Source organism: Prionailurus bengalensis, chromosome C1 (assembly GCF_016509475.1).
Source record: "Prionailurus bengalensis isolate Pbe53 chromosome C1, Fcat_Pben_1.1_paternal_pri, whole genome shotgun sequence".
Taxonomy (NCBI): Eukaryota; Metazoa; Chordata; class Mammalia; order Carnivora; family Felidae; genus Prionailurus; species Prionailurus bengalensis.
The window spans coordinates 15,185,061-15,203,590 of NC_057345.1; the positions used below are offsets into that span (position 1 = coordinate 15,185,061).

General features: G+C 38.3%; 1 protein-coding gene across 46 annotated transcripts in view; it reads right to left on the reverse strand.

The window, feature by feature from the left end:
• Positions 1 to 3,015: 3,015 nt before the first annotated feature.
• The window catches only part of EIF4G3 (eukaryotic translation initiation factor 4 gamma 3), a 315,357-nt gene continuing 299,842 nt past the window's right edge, over positions 3,016 to 18,530 (reverse strand). For all 46 annotated transcript variants that reach the window (XM_043574009.1, XM_043574008.1, XM_043574005.1 and 43 more), the window contains 4 exons: positions 12,918 to 13,064; positions 7,867 to 7,948; positions 6,308 to 6,454; positions 3,016 to 3,795 (listed from right to left, as the gene is read on the reverse strand). In XM_043574009.1, the coding sequence (XP_043429944.1) occupies positions 3,614 to 3,795; positions 6,308 to 6,454; positions 7,867 to 7,948; positions 12,918 to 13,064 (558 nt within the window). In that variant the 3' untranslated portion in view covers positions 3,016 to 3,613. The remainder of the gene's footprint in view (positions 3,796 to 6,307; positions 6,455 to 7,866; positions 7,949 to 12,917; positions 13,065 to 18,530) is intronic.

Genomic DNA, 18,530 nt, shown 5'->3' on the forward strand with positions numbered 1-18,530 from the left:
TTTTTTTTTTAAGAGAACAAAATCTGAGTAATGGAAACACAGAATTAGATCCAAGAGCCTAAGGCTATATATCTTCTACCTTAGAATCCTTTTGATATGAACGGAGCCATTTGAAACAAAAAGATAAGTCAAAACCCCCAGAATAATGACACCTTGGAGAGTGGCTCTAGAACAGATAAAATTTTTTTGAATTTAATTCAGAACTCATCTAGAATGAATTTTGAAATATGAAAATAAGACAAAACTAATCAAAGGTCTGTCAGGGTAATGAGGGGTAGACATTTCCTAGTAGAATAGGATGTTTATGTAGCATGTGTAAACCTCGAGCTCTCTTTTTTTAAATGTTTATTTTTGAGAGAGAGAGACAGAGTGTGAGCAGGAGAGGGACAGAAAGAGGAGACACAGAATCCAAAGCAGGCTCCAGGCTCTGAGCTGTCAGCATAGTGCTTGACGCGGGGCTCACACCCACGAACCGTGAGATCATGACCTAAGCCGAAGTTGGACGCTTAACCTACTGAGCCACCCAGGCACCCCTCTAGTTCTCTTTCTTCATGAAGAATATGAGCTCCATGAGAGCAGAGACGGTTTTATTTACTGTTGAATCCTCTGCACTTAGCACACAGTAGGTGCTCAGTAAATATTTGTTGAATGAGCCAAGTTCATGATGCAGCTGTGAACTGGCTTGTTCATCTACGGGAGAGTCTAAAATGAGTTTTTTTTTGAAAACTAACATCATGTTCTTTTGCTGGCAGGCATAAAACATCTGAACTAATGAACTAAACCTAAATTAATGAACCTGTTCTCAGAGTTAAAATGGGTAAAAGAGTTTTTGTGACTTGAAGGAGTGAAAGCAGGTCATTGTTGGCCACGTCACCTTTTAAACCAAAAACCATGAAATGCTGCTTTCCAATAAGACCAGGAAGAGGGTCAGAATCATGATGATACTTCGCAGTTCAGTTGATGTTAGCAGGGATCATTTAATCCCACTTTGTTCATATTTTACCATCAGCTAATAACCCTTCTACCCCTATGTAAAATTCTGTGTGTAAAGCAGTAAGATACCCAAAGGTCATTCTGTAGCCTCTTCAGTCTTCATCACACTTCATGTTATAGGTGAGATTTCAAACATCAGTTGTTATTACACAAAACATTTTCAACGCTTGAATTTTTTTTCAAAAATAGTATTATCTTTCCTCCATTCCTGAAACTTGTCCACATCTAAAATACCGATGATAAAAAATTAAAAAATACAAATAGATTTAAAAAGGGAGGAAGCCCCTGGGGGCTGAGTCAGTTGAGCGTCTGACTCAATTTGAGCTCAGGTCAGGATCTCAGGGTCATGGGATCGAGCCCCACCTAGGGCTCCACACTCAGCATGCTTGAGATTTCATTCTCTCTCTCTCTCTCTCTCTCCCCACACCCCTCTCCCCCACTTGCACAAATACTCTCTCTAAAATAATTTAAAAAAATAAATAAATAAAATATTGATGAGTAGGCCCTCACTATGACCTGAAGGCCAGAGCCCTGCAAATATCAGTCACTGATTTCCAAGAGGCGGCCACCACCCTGCATCCCCTTGTGAGTGCTGCCAACACCTAAAAACCTACATCTCTCAGGAGACTCCTGGATCAGAATCCTCTGCATTTTCATTCTGGCAGCTGTTAAAATTCAGTGTATCACAGAATCAGGTTACTTCTTCCAGCTGAGAGATCCCAGGCAGAACCCACAGCCAGACTCTGAAACAACTTTTCAGGCCCCACTTTTTTAATGACAGATGCTGTCACATGTTTGTCACAAGATTTCCAGGACTTAGTTTTTCTAGAATAGCTTTCCACCACTATGGGACGGGGTCTGTGGGGTCATGTAGCAGGATCCTGTATTGTGTTCAACTACACTCTGAAGAAAAACATTTTATTGCTATGGAAAATTTTGTTTTTGTGCTTCTCAAGTCTTGCCAAGTCTCTTAATGTGGATATTTCTTCGGAGATGGAAGCCAGAAGAACTCTTTGGTTATTCAGATACAAAATACAAAGACTGTTTATTTGGGAGCAGCCCTGGCTTTCTTCATAAATACATTTTGTAGGGTGATGGCCTACAAATAATTGAAATGGAAAACCATCTGTACAGACTGTAACTTCATAAAAGAAGAAAAAGCAAACAAAAAAACACAGTGCTCCAGTATCTGTAGGAGAAACAGTTGGTTTTATACTCACCAGAATGGCTTGAGTGAAGCTGAAGTTGGGAATAATGTGATTTTCACACATGGTACTGGTTTGGTGTGAAATCCCATGCCCACTTTAAAAAAGCGTAATTTAGCTTTGGTTTCTTTCATTCTTTAGAAGACATCTTTGGGTTTCTTAAGCATCAGAGGTAATTGATGATTTAAAATTAGTGGTAGTTTCAAAGTGAATTAAGTTTCCCTGCTCCTAATACGCACAGCGGCGGAACACTTACTTCGACTCGCTTTGCTCCCACCCTGAATGCATTTCTAGCTGATGTTGCAAAGAAGCTTCCTCTGAACTCCCAGAGGGGCTCTCCCGCCCAAGAACAAGTTCCCTCCTTACCCACAAAGTAGCTTGCCTTTTCCCACTGTAGATACACATACACACACGCACACACGCACGCACGCACGCACGCACGCACATATTCACACATACAACCTCAGGAGTGATTTGGATTAGACGACAAATAGCACCTCCCAGAGATGGGCACACATGCAGCAGCTGTCAAAAGGAGAAGTCACTTTACTTTCTTTTAAACTTGCAATGTTTGTCTTTATTTTGTTCTTTATATTTTGAAAGTGAAAAGAAATAGTATTGAGTCAATTTCTTTTTGTTTTTTTGTTTTTTTAAATATTTGTTCTATGTATTTACAAGCCTTAAAGTTGCTCTAAAGATTTCAAAAGTATTAAGAGTACTTTTCCCAGGGTAGCACTTTTTTTTTAATTTTTAAAACAATTCTTGGAGTTCTCTGGTCCACAGCATTTCCTTCTGTTCCAAGGTTATGTATGTTTTGATAACTATGGTGATTTTTTTAAAATTTTCTGAAGCAAGCTGAGAGGCAGGCAGAAAGATTTGATGCCAAAAAAAAAAAAATCTTTCTTACCTTGTTCACCCCAAACCTTCTTAAATCTGGACTAACTACTATGCTTTAAAACAAACGTGAGGTGCATTTGAAGGGGAGGGAAATTTATTTCTCTGCTTTTCTATTATACAAGTTGTTTACAGAAACTGCAAATTAAAAAATTACACTGGCATTTGCAGTCCTTAAAATAAATTAAAAGTTCTCAACTTTTTTTTTTTTTTTGCTAAACAGATGTGTTTTTTTAAAGTATGAGTCCTTGTTTAAAAAGAAAAGATTAAAACAGAAAATATTTTCTATAAATAATACATGTATTTTGGTTTTAGTGCTCCCGCCCTCAGGTTTGAAGTTTACTTTTTCCAGTACCTTTTTCCTCCATGATCACCTTTTTTCTCTTTCCCCTCTCCCACTCGTGCACACGTGGGGATTTCTGCGAGAATTGGCCTTGCTGCACTGTGATTGGCGAAGACGTGAAACTTTTTAAAAAAATACTTAAATTGTTTCTTTTGTTTCGTTTTGTGTATTTGAAGCTTTAGTTATCCTCAGACTCCTCTTCTGCTTCCCGCAGCCACGTGAAGAACGCAGTGACAGATTTCAGAGCTACACCCTTCCCATTCTGCTCTGCAGGGTCCTTGCTGCTTTCCCACTTGTAGAAGGCATCCTCGGAGATCACCTCTTCATCATATAGGCAATCAAAAAACATCCGTAGCAAATCTGCAAGGAAGTAAGAATATACCATCAGTGTTGGAGGCGCTATAGTTGTGAAATAAATTACTGTATTTCCAAGGGATGAATGAATGAATGAAATGAATGCACATTAATACCTCTAGCACCCAATGACAATTCATCATACTCCCTCCTGATAGTGTAATAGCAAAACAACTTGTTTAAAGAACAGGAAAAAAGATTTAAGCAATCTAAATTATTTTTACTGTTATTATTTTGTTCAATTAGAACTATTTTCTGATAATGCTGAGGTGTTTGATATTACATAGTTCTCAAACTATATACTATAAAAATTAAATACAAGGGCACCCGGCTGGCTCAGTCAGTACAGCATGCAACTCCTCATCTCAGGGATGTTAAGTTTGAGCCCCAAATTGGGCATAGAGATTACTTAAAAATAAAATCTTAAAAAAAAAAATTAAATATAAGAGTAACAAGCAACTTTACTCTCTTCTCTATACATTTCTCCACTGTTTGAAATTTTACAATAAAAATATATTAATTTTTACAGTTTGGGGAGGAAAAGGCAGAAGGCACTTTTCCCCTTCTAATGTTGTTTTCAAACTGACAGAGTAATAATTTGTATGGAAAATATGGGTAAAAACTATCTCATCTGGATCTTATCCAGAGAAACAAGAGTCTATTGTCTCCAATGCCCAGACGATCTGGGCAAATGTAATCCTGTTTTGCTTCCACAATGGAAACTTAGCTTATATCATTGTTCAGAAAAAGAGAGAAAGTTGGGGCGCCTGGGTGGCTCAGTCAGTTAAGCATCCGACTGTGGCTCAGGTCATGATCTCACGGTCCGTGAGTTCGAGCCCAACATTGGGTGGGCTCTGTGCTGACAGCTCAGAGCCTGGAGCCTGTTTTGGATTCTGTCTCCCTCTCTGCCCCTCCCCAGCTCACACTCTGTTTTCTGTTTCTCGAAAATGAATAAACGTTAAAAAAAATTAAAAAAAAGAGAAGAGAAAGTTGGCAGATTTATATATTCTTTATTTTTAATTCCTTCATTACGGGTTCTTAAATTCATTTAAAATCAGCCTCCATTTATATTACTGGAGGGAGGCAATGGCATAAATAATTGATAATAAATATTAGGCTTGGAATGAGTCAGGCTAAAATTTTTCTTTAGATTTATCTTTGTAATTTTATTAATTAAGCTAATACTGAAACTACTTTTCATTCTCTTAACTCTGGTTGGTCTATGGGGAAATAGAAACAAGTGGCCAGGATTCTACAATGGTGAATCTAGAAATACGCATCTCTCCAGGGATGATTAAAGCTGATAATTATGGGAGATACTTTAATTTGGTTGAGCATACAGCATCAATTTCACCTCTTGAAAAGTTAACAAGTCCTCATCCTGTAAGAACAGAAAAAGGAAGCCATGATGTTAAATGACCCTTCAAGGTCTTGAGAAAGAGAACACAAAGTCAGTTAATTCTCTGGTTCAGATTTAGATGATGTCTCTTCAGTTACAGTGTGAGGATGATTTGTTTCAATCTTTTCCTTCATCTCCCAGGGAGAGTCATAAGCACTAGGAAAGAAGGAAAGCCTCAAAACAAACCCAACCTTAGGAAGTGCCAAAGAATTACTTCAATGTCACCTCTAAAACTGCCCTGTACTACTATACTTTCACAAGTGTCAACTTAATTTTCAAGATTTAATACAATTCAGGGGCTCCTGGGTGGCTCAGTCTGTTAAGCATCCAACTCTTGATTTTGGCTCAGGTCACAATCTCACAGTTCATGACACCAAGCCCCACATCGGGTTCTGCGTTGAGTAGAACCTGCCTGGGATTCTCTCTCTGCATTTTCCCTGTGCTCTCTTTCTCTCTCTCAAAATAAATAAACTTAAAAAAAAAAAAAAAAGATTTAATATAATTGTTACTTTGCCAGTATCACTAAGACTTGGCGGTTCAGGTTACCTCATGTGTCTGGTTAGCAAAGAATCATAACCCTAAAGTGAAAATTAGTCCAGAACACCTTAATGTCTTTGTTGGGTGTCTGAGGATTCTGAAGAAATATCATCCTTTTTCATTACTAAGACCTGTGTCAAAGAAGGTGAAAGACTGTAATGCATGTATGCTAACACCGAGATGCTCTAGACCTGCCTTGTCTAACGGGGTAGCCACTAACCATGGGGTTATTTACACTTAAATTAAATAACATTTAAAATTAAGCTCCTTAGTCACAACAGCCAGATCCAAGTGCCTAAGTGAATACTGCTCAGTACAGACACATTTCCATCACTGAAGAAAGTATTCTTAAGCAGACCTGCCCTAGAATAAGGACTAAATTTCTAATATAAACTAGTTTTCTTATTTCGATTTTCTCATAAAAGTCAAGTACCCCAAAATTCAGGTTTATTAAAGTTGTTGGTTAAGTGAGTTTTTGTTAGTAGTGATTCTGCCATTAATCACTGTTCATCTCCGAAGTCTTGCCCTGGATAAATCTAACCCACTGGTTAGGTGAATTGTAAGAAGAGGTCATAAGCTTACTGGCAGGTTGATCAAGTTTTACTATTGATGCTTGTAGTGCATAAAGTGCTTGCAGTTCCTTCTCCGTATCTGAGTCTAGGTACTTGAGTAAGATCGGCACTCTCTGCTTGATAACAGCAGTGTCCACTCGGAAGGTAGAACAGTCGGCTAGAGGCAATACAAGAACTAAGCATTACATTTAGGAGTTAACACGTAGCCATTTTTAATTTTCTGAGTTGATAAGGCATGTGACTACAAGGAAAGTACAAGTAAAGGAGTCCAAGGAAAAGATTTTGAAATCTAAGATATTCTGAAATTATACATGGGACATTCTTTCTGAAATAATTAAAATACATGGCGGGGGGATGTATTTTGAGTGCTGCACTCCCTAAAAAGTGGTGCACCCAATTCTTTATCTTTAATCATAATGAAATAGGGACAGTGATTTTGTGACATTCCAAATTACAAAAGAAACATTAAAAAGGGGATTAATGTGCAAATCTTTTCAGAAGGGTAAAACAACCATTTTACTATTTCTAGGAGGGTGAGGACTAACTGTGACAGTGGAAAACAACACATACAATCTAGGCCTTTTAGGGAAAAGGCACAATAAAAAGAGGCTGAGGAAAGTGTCCTCAGTGCCAAGAAGCAGAAGGTTTTATTTCCTTTCTAAGTTAGCACTAGGACACAACTGTGTTTTTAAAAGCAGCTTTCATACATTCCAACAGTGATTTTAAAACACCAAAGTTTTACTGTTCCACTGATACTGGAAATGACTTAAGATGTTTTTATAAAGACTTTCTATTAGCTTGTTATTTACCTCATTGAAGACCTAACATTGTAAAAACATTCATCTGACAGAAAATCTTAAATTATAATTCTGAAGCTATCTTCTAAAATGATGACAGACCTGAAATTCTGAACAAATTTTGAGCTAATGGATTTTTTTCCCACTGCAGTGAAAGAAATGTGAATTTCTATCTGACGCTAGATACATGATCTCACTCAATACTGTTAAATACGATATGCAGCTAGAAATACGTAGGGTTTCTACCAATCGTAATCCTAACTACCTATGTAATTAACATTCAGTGACACTGTCTTATCATAAGACATAAAGGTCAACATAAAGCAAAAGAAACAACTGGTGTTTTCTTTTCTCATATATGTATTTATATAAAAAAGCTTTTCTGTTGCAATTAGTCCTTCGTTGATATTAGGTTAGAATATTCAACCCATTCACTATAACTCTTGAATGGAAGATGGAGGAGGCTTTGCATACTGGAGGTGAAAGGTAAAGGCAAAGAAAAATACAACAGAGTAGGAAACAGCCCAAGCAGCATGCACCCGTTTCTGTTGAATTGAAGAATACAAGGCATATGGTAGCTGCTCAGATCTGGGCTCTCTACAGGCACAGCAGCTATGCATCCCCCTGCTTGAGAAAGTCGGCCACTGTAGACAGAAAGGGTACTCATGCACAGGGAAAACTTTGAAGACAATATAAACTCAGACCCATGTCATCAACAGTTAACATACTGGGGATTCAGATGTTAAGAGCTGTCTTCAGAGATGTTACTTACCTATAATAGCTGCTTTACAAACAGCTGTCATTAAAGCTCTAAGGAATGTAGGTGAACTCATCTGGCTTTCATCTAAATTAGCCTGAAATCAAAAGTAAATGCAACAGTTAAAGGTACCCTTGCATATCAGAGAAATACATCCCCCTAAACCAGGCTTCATCTGGCACTAGGGGTAGATGGGGTCACATTCAACCTTCTTGTAAAAATTAATCTTCTGATTCATTGGAAAATTCTTGGGCTACTACCAGTTCTGTCCGAAAATGTTCTCAGTAGCAGCATTTAATTTTCAAGGAGCTCACTGCTGCCTATACTTTGCTGATTCAATTATATAGTGCTGTGTACTATGTACATTTGGAACTACAACCATTTAAAAACATATTTCTTCCTCAATAAATAATCCCTATTAAGATTAATTCTATCAGAACGTATAAATTTGAGAGCATTACACCACACCATAGTGTGTTTTAAAGACTTTTCTGAATAGTGTAATTATTTTTAGATGTGCTAACATTGCTTTTTTATCTTAATTTTAATGTGAACTAGAGATCAAACTCAAGCATTGTCTCGAATCCTTCAGGTGGTGAGAAAACTGTTCATCTTTTCTAAGGATGGCAGAAAAAATGTATTTAGAGATAAGTTGAGTAAATGGGCCTCAAATTTGGTTTTTAGTTTATTTCTCTTAAGATCTTCTTGGGGCGCCTGGGTGGCTCGGTCGGTTAAGCTCAGGTCATGATCTCGCGGTCTGTGAGTTCGAGCCCCGCGTCAGGCTCTGTGCTGACTGCTCAGAGCCTGGAGCCTGTTTCGGATTCTGTGTCTCCCTCTCTCTCTGCCCCTCCCCTGTTCATGCTCTGTCTCTCTCTGTCTCAAAAATAAATAAACGTAAAAAAAAAAAAAAAAAGAAAAAAAAAAAAAAGATCTTCTTAAAAAAGAAAAAAAAAAGATCCTATCTTCTTGCTATAAAACACTGTATAAACCATATGAGTACCAAAAGGAAAACAAACAAAAGGAGACATTTTCTAGGCAGGTATTTCATACATTTTTCAGAGTTTATGTTCCTTATGCCTGTGAAGAATTAATGCTTGTGTCAGCTTCTTTTAATAGCACAGCATACTATTTTCCACTGGAAGGGTCAGCCTTAAAATGACTGGCCAGGAAAAAAAAATTAGGGTGTCATTATAAACCTCTGTGTTATAAAGCTACGAATTTCAAAGATATTGGGAGATCAGTTAAATGTTTGTGAATTGTAAAACTGACACAGATTAACGAGCAGTTCTCTCTTTGTTGAATGCCTAACTTCGAATATCACTTGGTGAGAGCAGAGAGGGGTTAACGAATCGAGTCGGATGGCCAGCTCTGCAGGACACCAGCCGCTCTCTGCACATGGAGGGCTGTGTTACAGGAAGAGGTTTCATTACCAATCTTTTCCAAGAGAACAGAAACATGTGGTGCCACTGCTAACAGCTAAGGATGGGGACAGGATGGGGCAAATGCCACATATAAAAGATTTGATGATTTATGTGTTATAGTGGGTTACTGGTTTACACCTCTTAAAAAAAACAACAACAACAACTTTATTCAGACTGAAGCCAGACTGGTCTAGGCCCTGACATTACTTTTGCAAAGTCTGAACAATCATTTTTGAAGAATAAGTGAGAGAATAAAAACACACCATTACTTGTTGGCTCAACAGTACTTTATAAACAGGCTGACAGAGCTATTTCAAATACTGAGTATCATTTGAAATCCCCAAATGCTCAGATTTCAAGTAGAGTCTGAAAAAAATTAACAAATTAGCTAAATATAATTAGATAATAAATACCACTTCCAAACCATTTGCCTTTGTTTTGTTATAAAGAAACAAACTGCGGGGCACCTGGGTGGCTCAGTTGGTTAAGCATCTGACTTCAGCTCAAGTCACGATCTCACGGTTTGTGAGTTCGAGCCCCATGATGGGCTCTGTGCTGACAGCCCGGAGCCTGGAGCCTGCTTTGGATTGTGTCTCCTCCTCTCTCTGTCCCTCCCCCACTTGTGCTCTGTCTCTCTCTTTCTCAAAAATAAATAAATGTAAAAAAATTAAAAAAAAAAAAAGAAACAAATTGTCTTCCACCAAATAAAGCTAAATATTGTAATTCTAATATTCAAGAATAGAATAGACCTGAAGAATAATGTCAGAAACACTTCAGATTAAGCAAAGATGTTAACGAGAATGGGCAAGAACAAGAAGAAAGATGGGTTTGCTAACCAGGTTAGATTAAGGAAAATCAGATTTACATAATACTGGTACCAAACACAGAGTGACAAATCTTTTCATGTATTGTGAGCTCAGCTACTATTGCATTTTTGTTTGCTCCCTCCTTTTTGAAAGTCTTTATTAGTATAATTTACATTCAGTGAAATTTACCCTTTGTCTTCTCTTTAAGGAGAATACTTGTTGGTCTAGAATAGGCAGAATAATGATATAAAAAAGTGAAGCCCAACGTAAATGAAGAGGTGGAAATAGCATCATTTTGCAATACATGAAAACATAAAAGACCAAATGGCTGAAATGAGGGTGATCTATGAAAAATGGCGAGAGACAATAATGTTAAATATGTAAACACTAACTTAATTTCTAAGATTGAAAATAAGGCATGTCAATAACATACCAGAAAGCCAGATGCCGATGCTATGCTAACTTCTGCAACAATGGGTTAAAAGTCTTAGAGAGGAAAGAGATGGTTACACCAAGAGGAATAAAGAAGTAAGTACGTGAAAAACAAGAGATGCTAAACCAACCTGCAATCCTTTTCTGATTTGGTTAGTATACGGTAGCTCAGAAAGATATAAGCATACATTCTCTGGACGTCAGCAAGGTATTTGACAAATTATTTAATGATAACTGTCCCCTCATGGGCATGATGAAAAAGTGAAATAGACAGCAGAATGATGTGAAATAATAAACAGGTTAACGACACCCATGGGATTGGGGGTGGGATCTTGTCCCCAAAAGGATGCTACTTTGTCCCCGGCCCTACCCCATTCACACATTTTGCCCCTAACTTAGATGAGGATAAAGTTGGCATACTAATGAATGCATGGGGGATACAAAGTGAAAAAGATGGCAAGGAAATTTTATGAACAAGTCAGAATCTAAAATGTCCTGACAGACAAAAACGTGTATCTAATTTAAGAAGATGAACATAAGCAGCAATAAATTTTAAAAGCCCCATTCTGGTTCAAAAACCAATGCGGTAAGCTCCAGATGGGAGAGATGACTCAACTGTAGAATATAAAAGAATGGGTACTATATGACTGAAAGAGCAATCTGAGTTCAGTGTGGTGAGCCTGCCAAAAGCAAAGAGACCAAAACAAAAAAGGCAACAGCACTGCCTAACTCCGAATGTTGGATCACATCTGGCAATCATGCTCAATTTGCACATGTCACTTGTGAGAGGGATATTGAAAATCCAGGCTATGTTTGGATAAGGGTAACCAGATGAAGGGGTGGATATGAAGATTTCAAGAAAGGATGAAAGAGCCTAGAGAGAGAGACAGGGATATAACAATAAACTATTACAATTAATTAAAAGATTCCCAGCTGGGTGACAGAATAGATTTATCTTATAGGGACATGGAGGAAAACTGATTAAAAAAACCCTTTAAACTAGGGGTGCCTGGTTGGCTCAGTTGGAAGAACATGTGACTCTTGATCTCAGAGCCATTAATTTGAGCCCCACGTTGGGAGTAGAGATTACTTAAAAAAATAATTTAGGGGCATCTGGGTTGCTCAGTTGCTTAAGTGTCCAACTTTGGCTCAGGCGACGATCTCGCAGTTCGTGTCTGAGCCCTGAGTTGGGCTCTGTGCTAACAGCTCAGAGCCTGGAACCTGCTTTGGATTCTGTCTCCCTCTTTCTCTCTGTCCCTCCCCCACTCACGTTCTTTCTCTCTCTCAAAAAGAAACATTAAAAATTTTTTAAAAATCTAAAAATAGTAAAAAGAAATCTATAAACACAAACAAAACCCCCAAATTATCAGAAACTTCATTTTTTTCTCAATGTCTGAGAGAGGATAAAGAAACAACCCATTTACAAGGACTACAAAAGAGGTTTTATACAAGAGGGAGGGGACTACATTAGCCCTCCATGGCTTTCTTTCAACTTGATTATATGATCCCATGGAAAATGTGTACAAATAAAATATACTTATATAAACAAGAATTACTAAAGGAATACAGTACCAGATTTAAAAAGAGACATGATCAATAGATTCCACAAAGTAAGGTTCAAAATTTTCAGAAGGAAGCATTAATATGAAGATGAAAGCCAACACAATTCATAATAATTACATATTATGATAAAGCCAGAAAAATGGCTTCTGTTTTGAATAGTTTTACTTGCCTTCCTAAAGGCTGTCAATCTTGTTAAGAATAAAAAAAGTCTTATAGTTTCAAATACACATAGATGAAAAAATAAAACCGAACTCCATTAAAGTTAAATACTCCTATGAAGTGAAAGAGAAGGTATAGGCATACTTGGTTTATTGCGCTTCGCTTTACTGTACTTCAGTGATACTGTACTTTTTATAAAGTGAAGGTTGATGGCAAACCTGTATCAAGAAATTCTAAGGGTGCCATCCATTTTTCCAACAGTAGTTGCTCACTTTGGGTCTCTGTGTCACATTTTGGTAACTCTCACAGTATTTCAAACATTTTTATTATTATTGTATTTGTTACAATGACCTGTCATCAGCGATTATGACTCACTGAAAGCTCAGATGACGGTTAGCATTTGTATAGCAATAAAGTACTTTTTAAGGTATTATATATATTTTTAAAAGATATAATGCTATTGCACACTTAGCAGACTACAGTATTGTGTGAACATCACTTTTACATGCACTGGGAAAACAAAACATTCATTTGACTCGCTTTATTGCACTATTCGTTTAATTGTGTTCAGTCTGGAACGGAAGGAACCCTCACTATCTGTGAGATAAGCCTGTATGTGAATTAAAGGGATCCCACAAAAATCTTTCTTGCAGAGATATCAGGGAAGATGACATAATCTCTATACCTCTACCCAGTCAAAGATCTGTTCATCATTTGCTTTGTCTTCAATAATGAGTTTCTCGAGTCGCTTATATAGCTCTTCAGCAGAGAGTTCTTTTTTTGAAAGTGCTTCAGAGGAACAGGAACTGTCAGACTCTATAAAGTCCAACTTCTGAAACATAAAATGGTATATGTATTAATATAAGTCAGTATTAGTAACACCCTGAGAGGAAAACAAAGTCATGGGCTATACCTTCTATTTTACATGGGATCAAAATGATCAGTAGAAGCCAATTTTTATTTATAGTTCTGAAAGATTATTACTCCACTATCTTTCTTGAATATTTCTCCAACTTTTTATACTGTCTATCTCAGATTCTCCTTAAAAACAACAAATCAACAAAACCCCGAGAATTATCTCTGTGGCTATGACCACCTCCAAATCATTCTGAGCTTCAGTCTTGCTCTTAGCAGTGATATAGCTCTAAGGCAGGGCAGGATTACTAGTTAAATTACAATTTAATTCCTTCTGCAGCCTATGGTTTAGTATCAGCACAGCCACAGAACAACTGTCAAAAATCTAATTTTGGTTATGTCCTTCAAACACCATTGTGATCCAAGTAAGAGAAATGAGACCACATTGTAAAATTCCTCAACACAGTGTATTGTAGGGAGGACAATAAAAATGAAGGGTTTGGGGTGCCTGGGTGGCTCAGTTGGTTAAGCGTCCGACTTCGGCTCAGGTCATGATCTCGCAGCCTGTAAGTTCAAGCCCGGCATCGGGCTCTGTGCTGACAGCTCGGGGCCTGGAGCCTGCTTCAGATTCTGTGTCTCCCTCTCTCTCTGGCCCTTCCCCTCTCAAGCTCTGTCTGTCTCTCTCTCTCTCTCAAAAATAAGTAAACATTAAAAAAAAAAGATAAAAAATAAAGGGTTTTATCAGTATTGCATGAAAGATCGTTTTCCCACACAAATCATTCAATTTCAAAGGACTGAATATTCTGGAATGGAGAATGACTGTAAATATGTAGTTACTTCAATGAACCACATCATCATGGCCTGTGCGAGTCTAACCCAGTGCAGAAATGCCTTCGCCTCAGCCTTCAGAGGACCATCCACACACCGTTAACAGCATGCGGCGGGCATCCGGGGCACCTGGAAGCACCCTACACACATGCAGAGAGCTCTTCAGCCCTGTGAGGAGCACTGGCTTCACTGTTCCCGTCCTCAGATCCTGGTAGCCCAAGGCTACTCTCACTTTGTTCTTAAATACTTGAGAAGAGTTATTTGACTATTGTCTCACATCCATGACAATGGCCCTGAAAAGCATAAACACAAGTGTACATGCTTTCAAATTCTCCCAGAACACTGGCTCGCTCTACCATGTCTGTAAGTCTTAGGCCCCACAAGAAGCAGCTTGATGGAGCACAGATATGTGGACTCTAGAGTCAGAGATGGGGGTGAGGTTGGGGGTGAGGGTTGGAGGTACAATTCCAACTCAGCCACTTCTACCAGGAGAACCTATCCTGAGGGGGAAGACCACCACCAACCTCAGTCAATTCCAAGGGCTCAATGACTAAACATGTGCACTGCACTGGGCACCAACAGGGCTCCAGGAACATACACATCTGGTAGGTGGTGGTAGGTCACCCACTAACCTGAAAGGAAAAGCCCCTTCCTAGCAGGGACCACTCACTGTTTCCACTGCAAAACACAGTGCTGCTCACACACCAATCTCAGCTTCTTTTATGATCCTGATGCCAATGGTACAAAGTACAAGCATCTCAGTTGCTCCCATTGTACTTACACACGGGCAAAAAAAATTCACAGACATGACATACCAAATTTTCCAGGAGGTAATTTAATCCTGAATTGAAAACCATCTGACCACAGGACACATCTAAAGAAAGACAACTCAAAGGGTTATGGGAAGAGCTATCTCTTCATTTAATAGAAAAAAAAAAAAAAAAAAGAATAAAAAAAGATCTCTAATTGGGGCACCTCGGTGGATCAGTCGGTTAAACGTCCGACTGTGGCTCAGGTCATGATCTCGCAGTCAGTGAGTTCCAGCCTCGCACTGAGCTGAGAGCTCAGAGCCTAGAGCCTGCTTTGGAGTCTATCCTTCTGTTTGTCTCTCTCTCTTTGTCTCTGTATCTCCCCCACCTGCATGCGCACTCTCTCTCTCTCTCGAAAATAAACATTAAAAAAAAAAACATAAAAAAAACTCCAATTATGTAACTGCTATTATACAAAAAATCTTCTGAGGGTGCCTGGGTGGCTCAGTTGGTTAAAAGTCCGACTCTTGATTTTGGCTCAGGTCATGATCTCACAGTTGGGGAGATCGAGCCTGGCACGGGGCTCTGCGCAGAGCCTGATTGGGATTCTCAACCTTCAGATGACTAAATTTTTGACAATTCTTCTGCAGTAAGAATATTTTAGGTGGTTGTCACACAACATTGTGAATACAGTAAATGCCACTGAATTATACAATTTAAAATGGTTAATTGGAAAAAAAAATGGCTAACTGGATGTTATAGGAATTTCACCTCAATTTTTAAAAAATAATATTTTATGGGGCGCCTGGGTGGCTCAGTCAGTTAAACATCATCCATCCGACTCTTGATTTCGTCTCAGGTCATGATCTCAGGGTTTGTGAGTTTGAGCCCTGCATCGGGCTCCACACTGACAGCACAGAGCTTACTTGGGACTCACTCTCTCCCTATGTCCCTCATACCCTGCTCATGCTCTCTCTCAAAATAAAGAAATAAAACTTAAAATAATTATAATACTTCACTTGAAAATTTGATGATTTTTTTATGCCATTCTGATACATGTACATAAAATTATGATTGTACATATATACTATATATCGAAAAAGAAAATATGTCAAAATTGTTCAATTTTTAGATGGGTAGTTAAAAAAATAATCAAAATTATTGGTAATTCTCAAGGGTATAAGGCAATGTGATATGTAACTATGCTTTACTTTATGAAGCTTCACTATGCAAAAGCCACAGATTAAAATATTAAAGATTATTAGCACAAGCTTTTCTCTAATACCTTTGAACACTTTGATATATTCCTATACCTTCCCCAGATACACAAAGAAAAAACTACCTTGAATTGTTAAAAAAATTTTTCATCCTATTATGTCTTTACCATTTATTAGCATTTTATTTTCTAAAGTATTTTTTTTAAATGTTTATTTTTAAAATATTTATTTATTTATTTATTTTTGAAAGACAGAGAGAGAAAGCATGAGTGGGAGAGGGGCAGAGAGAGAGGGAGACACAGAATCCCAAGCACAGAGCCCAACACAGGGCTTGAACTCACATACCATGAGAACATGACCTGAGCCGAAAACAAGAGTTAGACCTTAACCAACTGAGCCACTCAGGTGCCCCTTAATGTTTATTTATTTTGAGAGAGAGAGAGAGCGCATGCATATGAGTGGGGGAGAGTCAGAGAAAGAGGGAGAGAAAGAAGTCCAAGCAAGCTCTGTGCTATCAGCACAGAGCAGATGTAGGGTTCGATCTCACAAATCGTGAGATGACCTGAGCTGAAATCAAGAGCTAGACACTTAACTGACTGAACCACCCAGGTACCACAAAAAAAATTTTTTTTTAAAAGTAATCTCTACACCCACCATGGGGCTTGAACTCACAATCCTGAAACCAAGAAATCACACTCCAAGGATGCTTAACTGACTGAGCCACCCCGGTGCTCCCTGACTTTCATGGTTTCTGATGACAAACTGGCTGTTGGCTCTTACTGAGGATTCTTTGTACATGACAAGTCACTTCTTTCTCGTTGCTGTAAAGATTTTTTTTTTTTTTTTTTGGTCTTTGTCTTTCAAAAGTTTTACTGTAAAATATCTCAGAGTATATCTCATTTGGAGATTTGAGATTATCTTGTTTGGAGTTCACTGAAATTCCTGGATATGTAACTTCTGATCTTTGATCAAATTCGTGAAGTTTTTGGCTATTATATCTTCAAGTATTTTTTCTGCCCCTTCCTCTCTCTTCTCCCTTCTGAGACTCTCTAATGCTCATGTTGTTATGTTTGACGCTGTCCCACAGGTCCCCAGGTGCTGTTCGTTATTCCTGATTCCCTTTTCTTTCTGCTCCTCAGACTGAGCAATTTCTTCTTTAAAAGTCTCCTTTATGTGTTTAATGAATTGATTTTCCACTATGTATTATTATAAAGTTTATTTAAGAAAATAAACTATGGGGATTTTATTTTAAAAATTTGGTGATACTCATAATTTCATATAACCATGCTAAAAATTTCATTTCAAAAATTAAAGATGGATTTCCATGGCAGCAACTTAGTGACAAGTCAGTGACTTCTGACTGACTGAGCAATTTCAACTGCTCTATATTCAGGTTTGCTGATTCTTTCTTCTGCCCCATCAAATCTATTGTTGGACCCCTCTAGTGAATTTTTCATTTTAGCCATTACAAATTTTTAGTTACAGAATTTCTATTTGGTTCATTTTTATAATTTCTACCTCCTTCTTGAAAGTCCCAATTTGACCATACATCATTCTCCTGATTTCCTTTAGTTCTTTGTCCATGGATTCCATCAGCAATTTGAGCAGATAGAAAGCAGTTAATTTAAATTCCTCATCTGGTATGTCCAACGTTTGGGCTTCCTCAGGAATACTTTTCTCTGTCAGTTTCTTTTTTCTTGTGAATGAGTCACATTTTCCTGTTTCTTTATATGCTTTCTAATTGTTTTTGTTGACAACTAAACATCTGGAATACTGTAATGTGTAACTCTGGATATCAGATTCTCTCCCTTTGTGAGGGATTGTCAGTGTTGCAGTCAGTCATCTGTTTGTTTAGTGAATTTTAGACAAAGACTGCATTCCTTCTTGTGTGTGGTCATTACAGTCTCTCTGATCTGTTATCTCCTCAGACAGCCAGTGACCTTGTAGAAATTTCAGTGAAAGTCTGGATCCAAAGAGAAAAGAGAGGGGTGGGATGGGTGGGACTGTATGCATGCGTGCGTATACACATACACACACACACACACACACACACACACACACACACACACACACGCACGCAAACACATTCCATTTCTCTGAATTCCTTGACAGACACCATTCAGGAAACCACTTTGGCCTGAGTAGTTAAAACAATGGGCAGGCCCTGCACTAAACCTTCAGTAAATTGCCAAGCAGATTAAAAGGCACAGCACTGGGGCACCTGGGTGGGTCAGTCGGTTGGGTGTCCGACTTTGGCTCAGGTCATGATCTCACCATCCGTGAGTTTTGAGCCCTGCATCGGGCTCTCTGCTGACAGCTCAGAGCCCGGAGCCTGCTTCAGATTCTATGTCTCCTTCTCTCTCTGCCCCTCGCCCCATTTGCACTCTATCTCTCTCAAAAATAAAAGAAAGACATAAAAAAAAAAAATGTTTTTTTAAAGGCATGGCACCAATCTTTTGAGGATAAGGTCTTGATTTCTCAACCTGGCACCAGAAAGGGAGTGCCACCATCTCCCCAACTGTCTGCCACAGGTCTAGGTGCTAATAGCTTCTATGCAAAATACCCAAGTTACTGAAATTTGCAAGATTCTTTTTCATCAAGCATTCCTCTGGTGTTGGTACTGCACAGTTGACTCAACTCCACAATTCC